Source organism: Podarcis pityusensis (assembly GCF_964106645.2).
Source record: "Podarcis pityusensis genome assembly, chromosome: 8".
NCBI classification, from domain to species: domain Eukaryota; kingdom Metazoa; phylum Chordata; class Lepidosauria; order Squamata; family Lacertidae; genus Podarcis; species Podarcis pityusensis.
Window position 1 is genome coordinate 84772336 of NC_138033.1, and position 14651 is coordinate 84786986.

Genomic DNA, 14651 nt, shown 5'->3' on the forward strand with positions numbered 1-14651 from the left:
AAAGCACTGTTGCAGAGCACTGTAAGCATGTTCTTTGGTAAAACAAATACAATCGCTCCCACTTTAATTGCCACCTGCAAACGTTGTTCTGCCCAACTCACATGCGCTCAGACTGCCTTCTCTGCTTCTCTTTTCAGATGAGAAACCATTCAAAGTGGAGGACACCTACCTGCTCTGCCCTGCACCTGTGCTTCGAGAAGTTGGCATGTAGGTTTGTTAGAATGTGGGGCGGCTCTTACCTCTTTCTGCCTTTCTTCTGTTATGCATGTTTTCATTATAAACCTCGAGATTTAGGGGTAAGGTTTCCTTTTTTCTATGACTGCCTTATTCCCTTTTTAATAAAACCTTTTATTTTGTGGGCTTGTCAGGATTCCTTCTGCACCTTCGGCTGATGTTGGTGCCATTGATGCTGAAATTAGGCTAACTGGGCTACCCAAAGCAGACCTGCAGCTCCACGTCTGCAGAGACAGGACCACCTCTCTCTTGGCACAGCTGCCCCCATCCCCCTTGCTTCTTTGCAGTTGTCTTTGGCAAGAGTAGAGCTTTGTACTCCTCAAGTGATAGGAAGTTTCTGGGTTAAAAACCTACCGTATTTTTTGCTCTATAAGACGTACTTTTTCCCCTCCTAAAAAGTAAGGGAAAATGTGTGTGCGTCTTATGGAGCGAATGCAGGCTGCGCGGCTATCCCAGAAGCCAGAACAGCGAAAGGGATCACTGCGCAGCGCTCCCTCTTGCTGTTCTAGCTGCTGGCTTAGCCGCACGAAGCCTCTTCAGGGCACGGGGAGCCTTCATCCCTCTGCCCTGAGGAGGCTTCGCACAGCTATCCCTGGCTTTTGCGGGAGGTGGGGGAAGGGACAGAGGGCTGCCCTTCTCCCTCTTGGGGAAAAGCCTGCAAGCGCCGCACACACGCTCCATGCGGCTCGTGAAAGGGAGCTCTGAGCACAGCCTGGGATGCATACAGGCTCTGCTCAGCGCTCCCTTTAAAGAATTTTTTTTTCTTGCATTCCCCCTCTAAAAACTAGGTCTTATGGAGCGAAAAATACGGTGAATTGGATCTGCTTCCTTGTGATGAGACTGAACTGGAAACTCTCAGTCTTGTTGGTTTTTTTGTAATGTCTATCTGCAAATAAATGTGTTCATTCTTGGGAAGAATCCAGGCAGATGGGGCGAGTCTTCCCTCAGTTCCCAAGTGATGGGCAAGCGAGCGGGTGGGCTGGGGCCGCTTGCGACATTGCATCCAATGGCACGTTCTTGGCGATGGTGCCTGAGTCTGCCCAGCTGGGGGGTGGGGGCAAGACCCACCCATGCACTCTAGGGCACAGAGCCACTTCTTTAAATCATGGTGCTTAACCAGACAGCCAAACGATGCCCTCACGCCGCCTGCTCCCACAGAGACAGGATTTCAAGAGTTGGAAGGGACTCAGGGCATCATTCAGACTGACCCCACCCTCCAAACCCGCAACATCACATTTTCATGAGCTAGGGGGATTGTAAGTCCGTGCCCGGTTTGGGTAATGACTCTCGCCCTCCCTCCCTTTTTCTAGGGAAGCTGCTCTCCAGGTCAGCATGAACGATGGGCTCAGCTTCATCTCAAGCTCCGTCATCATATCCAGCACACACTGTGTAAGTGGCCAGCTTAGAAATCCATCCTTGGGTATCGCTAAGGGAGCATCGAGAGCAATGGCTCTGCTTTGGCTACTGTTGACTTGAATGGGAATGTGGGCCACCTGGACTGCGTGTCTTAGACACAGGTATGAAATGCAAGGGGAGAGACGATAACGGCTGAAATCTGGCAAGATTGCCTTTTGATCCTTTCATTGTTCAGTGACATTTGCTCCTCCTTATGTAATATAATTCTTCTAGGCTGAAGTCCTAGACGCACTTCCCTGGGAGTAAGACCAGTTGAATTTGATGGGTCTTCTGTGCATAGGAGTGTGCTGCTTAATTTGCAGAGCAGTTTAGGGAAGGGTTGGTCTGGCAGCTTCAGCTGGGTCCTTTTGGGAACCCCCTCCCTAGAAACAGCCACTTTAGCTCTCATTCTTGCACTGCAGGGGGTTGGACTAGATGACCCTTGGGGTCCCTTCCAACTCTACCATCCTATGATTCTGTGAGCCCCTGCTTCAGTGAGCTCTTGGTCACTGGACTAGATGTGCTAGAGGATCTCTGCAGCAAGGCTTACCTGGGGAGGCGAGGAGTGTTGTGGAGAATCAAGACTGGTCCAAGAGCCAGCGTGGTGTAGTGGTTAGAGTACTGGGCTATCGCCTTGGAGACCAGACTAAGACGTGAATCTTCCTGGGTGACAGTCGCTATCTCTCAGCAGAGCCTACCTCACAGGGGTGTTGTGAGGGTAAAATGGGAGGAGGGAGAACCATGTATGCCACCTTGAGCTCCTAGGAGGAACATAGTAACAACAACAACAAGATGATGGTGATAATTGGGCACTACCTCACCAACTTCTGTCTATTCTCAGCCAGCCCCATCTGCCTTCTTAGAGCCTGTTCAGGGGGCAGCCCTGCCTGTTAGCCTCTGTCTTTTGGAATCAAATTACAAGAAATGAGATTCCAGCTAAACATTAGGAATAACTTTTTGAGAATAAGAGCTGTTCAATAGTGAAACGGACTCCCTCAGAAGGTGGTGGACACTCCTTCATTGGAGGTTTCTAAGCAGAGGTTGGGTAGCCACCTGTCAGAGATTACCGTATTTTTTTGCTCTATAAGACTCACCTTTTCCCTCCGAAAAAGTAAGGGGAAATGTGTGTGCGTCTTATGGAGCAAATGCAGGCTGCGCAGCTATCCCAGAAGCCAGAACAGCAAAAGGGATTGCTGCTTTCGCTGCACAGCGATCCCTCTTGTTGTTCTGGCTTCTGAGATTCAGATTCATACTTTCCTCCTCCAAAAACTAGGTGCGTCTTATGGTCTGGTGCGTCTTATAGAGCAAAAAATACGGTATTTAACTGTGGTTCCTGCACTGCAGGGGGATTGGCCTAGATGACCTTTGGGGGGCCCCTTCTAGCTCTACAATTCCAGGATTCTATGACACTATCAGTTGCCCTCATAGTTCTCAGCAGAGAAGGGGTCACTGGAGACAAACCTGGAATTAGTTGCCCCTGATTGCCATTGGCTTTGGCTCCACCTCCTGTTGACCTTCCTTGGAGTCCCAAGAGGCACCAGACATTGCTGGTAAGAAAAGAATCGTGCTTGTCTCCCTCCCTGCCCTTCCTCCCCACTGGCCAGCCATCTTCCCATCCTCCTTTGGTCCCATCTGTACAATCATCATCCTGTACATTACGCATTTTGGCTGGAAATCGTCTTAGATGCTGCCCAAGAAATTGAGTATCCTGCACGGTCTGGGCCAACTGCAAGCCGATGTGGTCAAGCAGTTACCAAGCAGAACTTCCCTTGAAACTATTGGGTGTTTCGCCCAAGTGAGGGCGGCCAGATTGCTCCCGGAGGGTTTTGTACGGGCAAAGCTCATTCCTTGTCCCGTTCTGAATCTCTCAGACAAAACTGGTGCATGTTGTCATGTGGATTCTCAAAACAAGAAGCTAAGTTATATAATACATTTGTGGGCAGCCTAGAGAACTGCAGTCCCCAAACGCTGATGTGTGGGGATTAAAGAAAATTGGTGTGTGTTTGGGTGTGTCGTCATCCTCCTCTTTGAAACGCAACCAGCAAAATAGCCTAGAGTCAACAGGATCCTTGACATGATTAATGTATGTTGGTTTCCAACGTTGCCATGCATGTCACTTTCTGCGGTGCTTGCAAAAACAAGGTGGTACGATTTCCTCTCGTTTTTCCCCTTCCCCAAAGTATTTAATATTTCAGTTTAAGCCCTTGCTGGTAACTTGATGACAAAAGGGCCCTCTGCGCATCATTCCTTGGGAGAAATCTTCTAGCAGCATGAAACTCAGGCTCTCTTGCCAACAAGGAGTGAGCTGGCTGTTGTACATTTGTGTGAACTGGTTTCCCTTTGGCTAAAGGACTTGGGGGCTAGAAGCCCTCCTGTGCTGAGGCCTCTGATTGTGAATGGAAGGAGAGAGCAGAGAGGGGGCCAGTTCTGTTGATGACAAAAGGATCTCTCCAAACCAAGTGAAGGGGCAGTAAAATGGCAAGTGCGAAAGATTTATACCATCTGAAGAGAAACCAGACTGCATGAGGCATATTTTATTGTATTGAGGACAATATGATCAAGCAAGGGAACTATTGATTAAAACACTACTGTATTGGCAAATTGGCCGGGTCAGTCTGAAGCCTACTATATCAAATATCTTCTGGACAACAAGTCCAACGATATCACGGTGGCCGTGGCAAAGCTTCTTTCGGTAGTCATACAAATCAAAGATCAACCTGCCCATGACTAAACAAATAACGCTTCAGTCTCCCTTCCCTGGGGGGTTGTCTACATGAGTCTGTATTTTATTCTGTATCTATGTTATGGGTCATAGACCATAATAAAGATTATATAAATGGCAAGTGCAGTTCAATGTCAGCCACTGAGCAAAAAGTCCTAACCACTTAATTTGCTGATGGCGATGACTGATCAAGAAAGAGACTGGAGTGAAAGTGATTGATTGATTGATTGAATTTATATACCACCCTATACCTGCAGGTCTCTGGGTGGTTTGAAATAACACCGTTTCTCCGTCCAGCAGCTGCTTTTCAGAGTTTCAGACAGCAGCCTATCCTGAATGCTAGATGATTCAAGGTAGATAAAAGAAAGTCCTTATTCATGCTGCGCGTAGTTGAACTACAGAGATTGCTGCCACAGGAAGCAGTGATGCCACTGAATAACAACAACAACAACAACAACAACAACAACAACAACAACAACAACAACTTATTTATACCCCGCCCATCTGGCTGAGTCTCCCCAGCCACTCTGGGCGGCTTCCAATCAAGTGTTAAAAACAATACAGCATTAAATATTAAAAACTTCCCTAAACAGGGCTGCCTTCAGATGTCTTTTAAAGATAAGATAGCTGCTTATTGCCTTGACATCTGATGGGAGGTCGTTCCACAGGGCGGGTGCCACTATTGAGAAGGCCCTCTGTCTGGTTCCCTATAACCTCACTTCTTGCAATGAGGGAACCACCAGAAGGCCCTCGGCACTGAATCTCAGTGTCCGGGCTGAATGATGGGGGTGGAGATGCTTCTTCAGGTATACAGGATTATACAAGGGGATTAGGCAAATTCATGGAGGAGAGGGCGATCAATGGCCTCAACAGTTATGTTCTGGCTCCACAGTCGCAGGCAGCAATACTTCTGAATATCAGTTGCTGGAAACTACAGGAGGGGAGAGGGATCTTGTACTCAGGTCCTGCTTGTGGCCAGTCATTGTGAGAACAGGATGCTTGACTTGATGGGCCATTGGCCTGATCCAGCAAGCTTTTCTTATGTTCTTGAGCCATATTCATTAAAAAGTCCTGGATTCTTTTTCCCAGGCAGCTTAGTGTAATTTCTGTTTTCTACAGGGTTTCCCCGCCCCCCTCCTGTTGAACTGTTAGGAGCTGAATTCAGCATGAGAAAGGCTATATACAGTAGATCCTTGCAGCAGCAGGAGCAGCTCTGAACACTTGAATTATGCACCAGAGCTCTTATGTAAGAAGTCTCCTTGGGTGCTATGATATTATGTGGTTTTGCCTTAAACAATATTCTGCCTGTATTGTGATGCTCCAGCTGTGTTTCCTTCCTTTTCAGCCTTCATAGGGAACAGCAGGTTTTATTGCAGTGATTACCGAGTGATGAGTCAGGACGTGCAGTGGTTTGGAGAGACTTCATCAATCAGTCTCTAGGCTGCCAGGATCACTCTCAGGGCAAGGGAGCCTGAACTGAGCCTCTTTCCCCTCCTTTGGGCCCGTCTTTCTTGGTCTTTGGTTGACTTGGACCCTTTTCCAACATGTCCAGTGTGGCTGCTGATTTCTGAGTTGCAAAACACTTTCCCTGCCTTTCCATTGGTGCAGTCCAGAATCACAATTAACAAACAATTAAACAATGATCATCCAGCAACTGGGGGGGAGTACACAGTAAGCAGCAGGTAAAAACCAGTGTGCTAAGGCTTGGTTGACTGTTATTTGTTCCTTGCTAGGAATTTGTTCCTTGCTCCATGAGGGAAGGTGGGGCAAGTGCCTCAGGCGGCAGAATCCATAGATCTAGCCTCCAAGGATTGCACTGCCTGCTGATGCTGCCACTGCCTCAATGACGGTGACGGCTGCAGCAAGCTCCTTAGCCATGGTGTGCTGTCAGCGGACTACGGGGACTAGTAAAGGTAAAGGGACCCCTGACCATTAGGTCCAGTCGTGGCCAACTGGGGTTGCGGCGCTCATCTCGCTTTATTGGCCGAGGGAGCCGGCGTACAGCTTCCAGGTCATGTGGCCAGCATGACTAAGCAGCTTCTGGTGAACCAGAGCAGCACACAGAAACGCTGTTTACCTTCCCGCCGGAGCGGTACCTATTTATCTACTTGCACTGGCGGGCTTTCGAACTGCTAGGTTGGCAGGAGCAGGGACCGAGCAACGGGAGCTCACCCCATCGCGGGGATTCAAACCTCCGACCTTCTGATTGGCAAGCCCAAGGGTCTGTGGTTTAACCCACAGCGCCACCTGCGTCCCTCACAGGGACTAGACCAGTCCCCTAAATGTTCCTGGTAAATTAGAGTATTAAAGTATTAGAGCCTGGCGCCTCCTTCTCAAAGCCCAGGAAGCTTCTGCCCGGCTTAGGGAGGGAGGTGCGATGCTCATGTATGTAATGTCGGGGCCCCCTCTATCGCCCTCGCAAGCTGGCACCTCTGGCCCTAACTCTTCCCCTACAAAACAATTCACTGCTCGCCACTGTTCCTTGGAGGCCGGATCTGCCATCTCCTCAGCAGTGCCCCCGCCATGCCACCTCTACAGAGGCCTCTCAGCGAATTGGAGGCACTGCTGGTCTCCTTCCACTCTGAGGGAAGAAATGGCAGAGGCTGCCCTCTCGGCTCTCCTGGGCTCTGCGCCCACCTGGTGTGATTCACAGCCACCTCCATGATGGCCTTTGATTCCCTCTTCAACTATCAAATAAAGGTTGATTTGATTTCCTCCCCCACTCCCTTGTTCCTGATGTAGATCTTCACTCACTCCTTCTTCCCTGGCAGGGAGAGGGGCGACATTTTGTGGTTTGCCTCAGGTGCCAAAATCTCTTGGGCTGGACCTGCCCATAGCTGCTGACTCCTGATGCTGCCCCTGTAGGGAGTTCAGTTTCCCCTGCCCCAACCCCATCAGATAGAGGATGTTTTAGTAGCAAGTGCCTAGAAAAAGTGCCCTGCCTGTGACCCGAATCGGGGAAATATTTAACTTTATTGCTTGAGTACAAATCTGGGGCTAGGGTTGGCGCAGGCAGCCCATAAATTCCTGATGCCTGTTGCTTCGCAAACACTCCCCCGTGGACAGTGTCCCTCTCTGGATGAAAGACAGGCACGTCCAGTCTGGCAAAACAAAGAAAAGAATGAATGAAATGTGTACAGTATTTCAATCAAAGTGGGCAGGGCTGAGATTTATTTTATAGCCAAGAGTCTTGTACGTGTTTCCACTGCTTAGAATGTTTTGGAAACTTTTTATATCCTAGAAGTAGCACTCCTTTTTCCCCCTGACTGAATTTTGGTTTGCTCGTGAAACCTGATAAAATTTTTGATTGAAACAAAAATCTAGCCATTTTCAGGTTCTCTGCTGAAATAAAGTAAGGCAGGGTTTGTTGCTGGATCCTGCAAAGTATTCGGCTGGGGTGAGGCCACGAGCATGTGGAAGACAAATTGCATTTCAAATACACACTCGTGGGGGTCTGGATCCTGCTGCAGGGCACTCCCCCAACACGAGGTGAAGAGCCGGAAATCCGTCAGCCGGGGTGGAAAACTGGTGCTGAGAGGTGTGGAGGCTGGAAGTGTGTCAGGAATTTGGCTCTTGGGCCCAGCCCACCTGGCCAAGTGGCGCATAAGCCTGGCCTCCATTAGCTGCTTGTTAGTGCACAATATGATTAGCCTTTCTCTTCGCCTTGTAGATTTTGAGATTAGTCCCAAACCCTGCTCTGAGATCACTGGCTTTGAATGATCCAGAAGGGAGGTGGAGGGCAGACTGAGCCCACGCAGGGCAAATGGATCCCCTTCACGGAGCTCCACATTCTTTTTTCCATTCCATTCCATGCGCCAAAAGGACTCAGTGGCCAAAGGTGGCTGGCAGAAGGTGGAAAACCTTCTGCCATTGGCTGAGGAATTCTATTTATTGAGCTACAGAACTGATACACTTGACTTTCCTTCCAACCTGGAGACAAAAAATGATGGGCGTAGGAGAAGGATTTCCAAAATGCTAGCATAAGAAATCTGCAGCCTGCCAAAGATTTAAGAATGGGCTCAGGGTATGGCAGATGGATGCTGCTGGGACCTTAAAAGACTTAGGGTCCCAGGCCCAGTGAGCAAATGTGAGCAACCTTTGCTTGTGACTGTTTATAGGTATAGGTGCAGAATGAGGCTGGCTTTCAAAAGGAGAGTCATCTTGTGAGCAGAGTTTAAACAACAAATTTAAATTAAATATAAACTGAATATTTAATCATCTCCTACCTTGCCCTTAATGTCCAACTGGCTGTGGAAGATTTAGGAACTTTGCACCCAAGGGGATGAACGCGTTTTCTGCTGTAGATTGGCTTTTGTTCCGATTTAGCAGTAAACAGTGAGTTTCCCAGGGAAGGTTGGGGGGGGGGGGGAGAGAGAAAAAGACTGAAATATACTCAGAGTTGAGAGTGGATTTCATGCTCTTTATTCAGCTCATAATGGTGAGGAGGAATGGAAGTTCCCTCAGAATGTTTGCTTTATATACATTATTTACACAATGGGCCCCACGTGATTGGCTTATTCACCTGTAGGCCAATCAGGTTGCGGATTCACTTCCACTTGGAGCTGGATTGGATGGCTCCTGTGGACCAATCAGACTGCTGCATTCTGGACCCTATTGTTCTAGGACCAATCAGACTGCTGCATTCTGAATCCTATTGTTCTAGGACCAATCAGACTGCTGCATTCTGAATCCTATTGTTCTAGGACCAATCAGACTGCTGCCTTTTGGATCCTATTCAACTCAGTACATAGAAATTTGCCTAGAAATCAAAGGAGAAATGGAATAAAACAGGGGACAAACAGGAGTGTGGATGAGCCCTCAGGGAACAATGGGGGGGGGGAATAAGGTATTTAGACCTATGGTGATTCTAAGGACTTCAAAATGAGGAAGAGAAGAACAGAAAAAGCAGCAGCTCTTTAGAACGCCAAAGATTCCTATTTCCTGGGGTGCAAAACAACCAACTCATCAGTCCCAGCCATGATTTCGCTCAGTGGCTAAGAACACTTGAAAAGCAGGAGTGGCCAGAAATTGCTTTAAAGTTTTGCCAGTTGGTTTTGCTTTGCTGCTTTTCTCTCAGGAATTGGAAGGCTTGCTTTCTTCTTCTTTTTCTTTAAAGGAAAACTCACAGTCCTTCAGCAGAAGCGGGGTCTAAGTGCCGTGGACTTTCCTAATGTCCTGGGGCTCAGCCAAGGCCCCATTTGGCCACCTGCTGCCACTAAACCATGCAAACGGGAACCATTGGAGCAGAGCTAGCTAGGCTCTCACGAGTCAGAGATGGAGAAATATTTGTTTTTCTTAAGGTTTCACATCCTAAACAGAATCGCTTAGCAGTGCTGCGCCTTCCACATTCTCACTGAAGCCATTCTGTCCGTCTTGTCCTGGGAACTTGGAATACATTTTTGGCACTACCTGGATTCTGGTAACACTCCTGTTCTCTGCTTCTGCCATAGAGTACGGCCACATATTGCATGGGGGTTTGGTTCCAAGAATTCTGCGTACACACCAAAATCGTGTATACTTAAAACCATGTATACCTCTGCGGCTTAGTGGGTGAGGGGCGCTCCCAGAGCCGGCACACTGAGGGGGGGTCTTGCCTCTCAAGCAAGGCAGAGAGCTTGAAAGCTACTTATGAGCTGGGTGCCTGCACAAGCTTTGAAGTTCTGCCTTGCTTGGATTTAACTTGGACAGTTCCAACCAGCTTGCCTTCAGTTGCTTATGGTTGAAACTGTGCAAGTTAAATGCATGTAAGATGTGATCGTGCAGTATTCTGGTCCAGTTGGAGATACCATCAGGCAGTTCTTAGGATCTTTTGCCATACTAAGCTTCTCTAGGAGAAGTTTAGACTACAAAATCCTTCTAGCTTTCGATGTGCACTGCAGTTGATGGTTTTTTAATACATGAAAGCATTCTGCCATGCGCTTGGAATCTTTGAACCATGACCATAGATGAACTGAGAACGGATACAACATCTTCCACTACAAATCACCAGCATACCAAACTTTGCTGCCCTGATTAAATTTTTCCATTCCGCACTGTATCGTTTTCCATGAAGTCTACTACTCTTGAGCAGCACAAACAAGGTAGATAAAGGCAGGTCAGGCTATATCCCCTGTCTCAAGCATGGCAGTTATTTTATGAGATTCCCCTCGTGTCTGCTTTGGCTGCTGTTCCAGAAACTAGAAAACATTGGATGATCAAAGCAAGCTGGAGTCTAAAACCAGCAGAGAGTCTGGGAGTTTTAATTTCCTTTTTATTAGACCAGATTGTTTCAGTTATATGTATTTTTAAAACCCTGTACAAATACGTGATAAAATGAATGATAGACGGCAACTTCCATGCCGCAGAGAAAAAATTGCCCTGTGGAAGCTATGCCAAGTTGCTCTTCTCAAGGCTTCAAAATAAGAGACCTCCGTTTATTGAGGTTCTGCCTGCCTACCGAAAACAATGAAGAAGTCCATTGTTTAGCTGTGCTAAAATCAGGCAGCAACAGTTCATTGCCATCCCTCCAACTAAAGGGAGCATCAAATAAGGGGGTTGTCATTGCCGTTGAGTGGGAACCTGGAAATTCCATCTCCAGACAAAGAATTTAGCTAGTTACTTCCCCAACCTGGTGCCCTCCAGATGTTTTGGACTACAACTCCCATCAGCCCCAGCTAGCATGATCATGCTAGGAGATACTGAGAGTTGTAGTCAAAAACATTTGGAGGACACTCAGCAGTAAAAAGTCCCCGTCGTTATGTCCTTCCTTTCTTATCTATAAGAGGCATCTATGTTCTGTCCTGGATTCCAGATGGGGCCGTATCGCCCACCTGCATGCATGTTTCTGCTGCACATGTTAGTACAAACTGCGTTATTTTGTTGTTGTTGTTTAGTCGTTTAGTCATGTCCGACTCTTCGTGACTCCATGGACCAGAGCACGCCAGGCACTCCTGTCTTCCACTGCCTCCCGCAGTTTGGTCAAACTCATGCTGGTAGCTTCGAGAACACTGTCCAACCATCTCGTCCTCTGTCGTCCCCTTCTCCTTGTGCCCTGAATCTTTCCCAACATCAGGGTCTTTTCCAGGGAGTCTTCTCTTCTCATGAGGTGGCCAAAGTATTGGAGCCTCAGCTTCAGGATCTGTCCTTCCAGTGAGCACTCAGGGCTGATTTCCTTCAGAATGGATAGGTTTGATCTTCTTGCAGTCCATGGGACTCTCAAGAGTCTCCTCCAGCACCAGAATTCAAAAGCATCAATTCTTCGGCGATCAGCCTTCTTGATGGTCCAGCTCTCACTTCCATACATCACTACTGGGAAAACCATAACTTGAACTATACTCCATGGACAAAGACAACAGGCATTATTTTGAGCAACAATTTAATACAGCAACCATTCTTGGTCTTCACACTGTTTTCACAGACATTGAGGAAGCAACTGGAAAATGCCCCCAGTGTGTATCCTATAAGATTTCCAACTTTGAAAGCTAATTTGTGTTCAGTGGTGTCCTGCCAACTGTTGTTTTCTCTGTTTCTCCAGCTGGCAACAATGCTATAAGCAAAACTTTTGGCTGTTTTGGTTTCTCTGGCATATTATAGGCCACACTCGATTTGAAATTTCTACAGATTTACCTGGGTTTTGGTTGAAAAAACAACAATTATAAGGCCTTTATAAAAGCCCAGGAGGAGGGCAAAAGTGTTTGAGCATACAGTTTGAGTGTTGCAAGATGTCAATGAGCAAAATATATGTGTTTAAAGCCACCTTTCCCAGCTTGTTAGGAATGGATGAACCATCAATATCTGTTTCTCTCGGCTTCTCATTTTTCCAATCTTAAGTTCCGTTCACCCACTTTTAGCATCAATTTTTGATCTTTTTCTAATTTTTTTTTTAAAGTCCAGACAAAAATGATAGCTATGTTTTGGTTCCCCTGTTGGCTTGGGGAAGGGCAGATGAGATGGCTTCACATTCAATTGCAAACAAATTTCTGACCCAATCCTGCAATATGGTTCCTTCCACATGTTTGGGACTACAACTCCCATCAGCCCCAGCAAGCATAGCTGAAGGGCAGCAGCTTCTGAAGGGCACCATCTTGGGAAATGTTGCTTTAAATTCTTTGGCCAAAGTCCAAAGGGCTCTGCTTCAGCAAACATTTGTCTGAAGAATAACTTCTAGGCCAGTTGCATGTGCTGTACCCGCAGGGTATTGTGCCAGCCTCTGAAGTCTTCAGGTGTCCTTTCCTTCATGGTTAATGGTAGCTTTTTGTTTGTTAAATTCTAAGTTATCTAACAAATGTACTTTAATAAAAGAAATATGTTACACGTTCTTCCTAGGCAGTAACCAGAGCCAGGCCTCCTTAGTTTCAGCAAGGTTGCCTCCAGACTGTATCCTGACCCCAAATGTAATTGATTAGTGCAGTACAGCAGGCGATTAATTAAATTCTTTAAATGGGCTGAAAACCTGCCATCTAAACACATGCAAACGTACCTTCTTTTTTTAAAAAAGATAAGAACATGATCAGGTTGTCTGCCATGTTTGTGCAGGCAAGATTTGGAAAGTTGCGAATGTTGCTCACTCTAGTCCTGTTTAACCTTTGTAAAGGGTGAAACTACCTTAGCTGATAAGTTTGCCCTGAGTGAAGAGTTCATGTTTTTGAGGAGTGATGGCCAAACTTGGCCCTCCAGCTGTTTTGGGACTATCGTTCCCATCATCCTTGACCACTGGTCCTGTTAGCTAGGGATGATGGGAGTTGTAGTCCCAAAACAGCTGGAGGGCCAAGCTTGGCCATCACTGGTTTAAAGTAATTCCAAAACCATCAAGCTGTATAATGTTAACTTAGCCTCCCCCAACCTGATACCTTCCAGTTATTTTCTGCTGCAGCTTTTATCAGCCTCAGCCAAAACATCTGGAGAGCACCAGGTTGGGGAAGGCTGCTTTAAAACATCTGGCAACATGCTATGCCTTGCAAACATGAGCAGATGTGGTACAGTATCGCAGTAGGGTTGTTTCTGACGGTTCCAAAAGTCTAAAAATAGCAGCCGTGGTTTTTTTAAAAAAACAATCAATAGAAAATGTTCTTTAATATTTATTTTACAGCAACAAGACTTTAGACATTTATTAATGAGCAAGATCTTTTCAAAGCTGAAGTAAAGGTTTCCTACTGCTGTTTGCTGCATTTGAGCCCATTTTGCATCTAATTGAAAACAATTGTGGAGCCTCTGGCCTCCTTCCCTGGGCTACATTCTCATTTGAGAACCGAAAGCTGCTCAGACTCTACTTCTCCTCTGCATTTTTTAAAAACCTGATCAAGGGGGTGAAGCGCCTCCCCCATGAGGAAAGGACACAGCGTTTGGGACTTTTTCGTTGAGAGAGAAAAGGCAAGGAAGAGGTGACATGACAGAAGTTGGTTAAATTAGGCATGGTGTGGAGAAATAAATCAGGTTTTAGTGGATTCTCACCAGCCCCATCCCACGTGGCCCTACGATGCTGGTCTGATGGGAATTGTGTCCCCAACCAGATTGGCAAAAACTGTTTTATGGTTTGTTTGCTCATTGGTGAGACAACTCTTGAAGAAACAAACCTTGGTTTAGCATTATGTGCAAGCGCAACCGATGTCTACCACTGGATCACACCGCCTGTGCACATGCTTACTGATATTTTCAAGGAATCTAAAAGGTTACTCTTGCCTGATTCTTCTTGAGCAAGACCTGTCAGTTCCAGTGGGATAGAGCTTTAGGGTTCAGACTAGGTAACAGATTGGAAGGTCTCCTACGTTATTTTATTAAGCTACAACGCAGCACATCCTGCTTTTTCTAGTCAAGGACTGCACAGACAGAGAAGCTAGGCTCTTGATCTCCTCTGGTTCTGGGGGTGGAGAATCTTGCAAGGAACTGAACAGATAAACAGCACATCTAAAATCTTGGGGAGGCGCCCTAGGTCAGGGAAGAGAACATTCTTTGCATGGCAGAAAGTCTCATGCCTGGATGAACATCGGAAGCTGCCTTATCCCCAGTCAGATTGCTAGACTTTCTAGATTAGCATTTTCCATACTCTCCAGGGATTCAGGTGGTGGTGTAATCTTCCTAAGCACTAACTGAAGATGTACTGGGAGGGAGGAATGGCCTGACTCAGCTTTCTCCATTCATGCATTCATTGACTGCAGTCTCAAGTGAAGAGTGATTCCTTGCATGTGTGAATGTGCTACCACAGATCGAGCACCACAGGTAGAACTTAAATACCTCTGGGATAGCCCAAAGTCACATGAAATGCTTCAGGTGCAGAATCGCCAGGCATCTGGCCTTGACTCAGAGGACTTCCTGGTGCTGTAGT

General features: G+C 46.9%; 1 protein-coding gene across 4 annotated transcripts in view; it reads left to right on the top strand.

The window, feature by feature from the left end:
* The window catches only part of ANTXR1 (ANTXR cell adhesion molecule 1), a 261071-nt gene that overhangs the window by 62039 nt on the left and 184381 nt on the right, over positions 1-14651 (top strand). For all 4 annotated transcript variants that reach the window (XR_013989664.1, XR_013989665.1, XR_013989666.1 and 1 more), the window contains exons 11-12: positions 138-207; positions 1545-1623. Coding sequence is in view for 1 of the 4 variants with exons in the window: in XM_081017420.1 (XP_080873546.1) it covers positions 138-207; positions 1545-1623 (149 nt within the window). In the remaining 3 variants the exon portion in view is untranslated. The remainder of the gene's footprint in view (positions 1-137; positions 208-1544; positions 1624-14651) is intronic.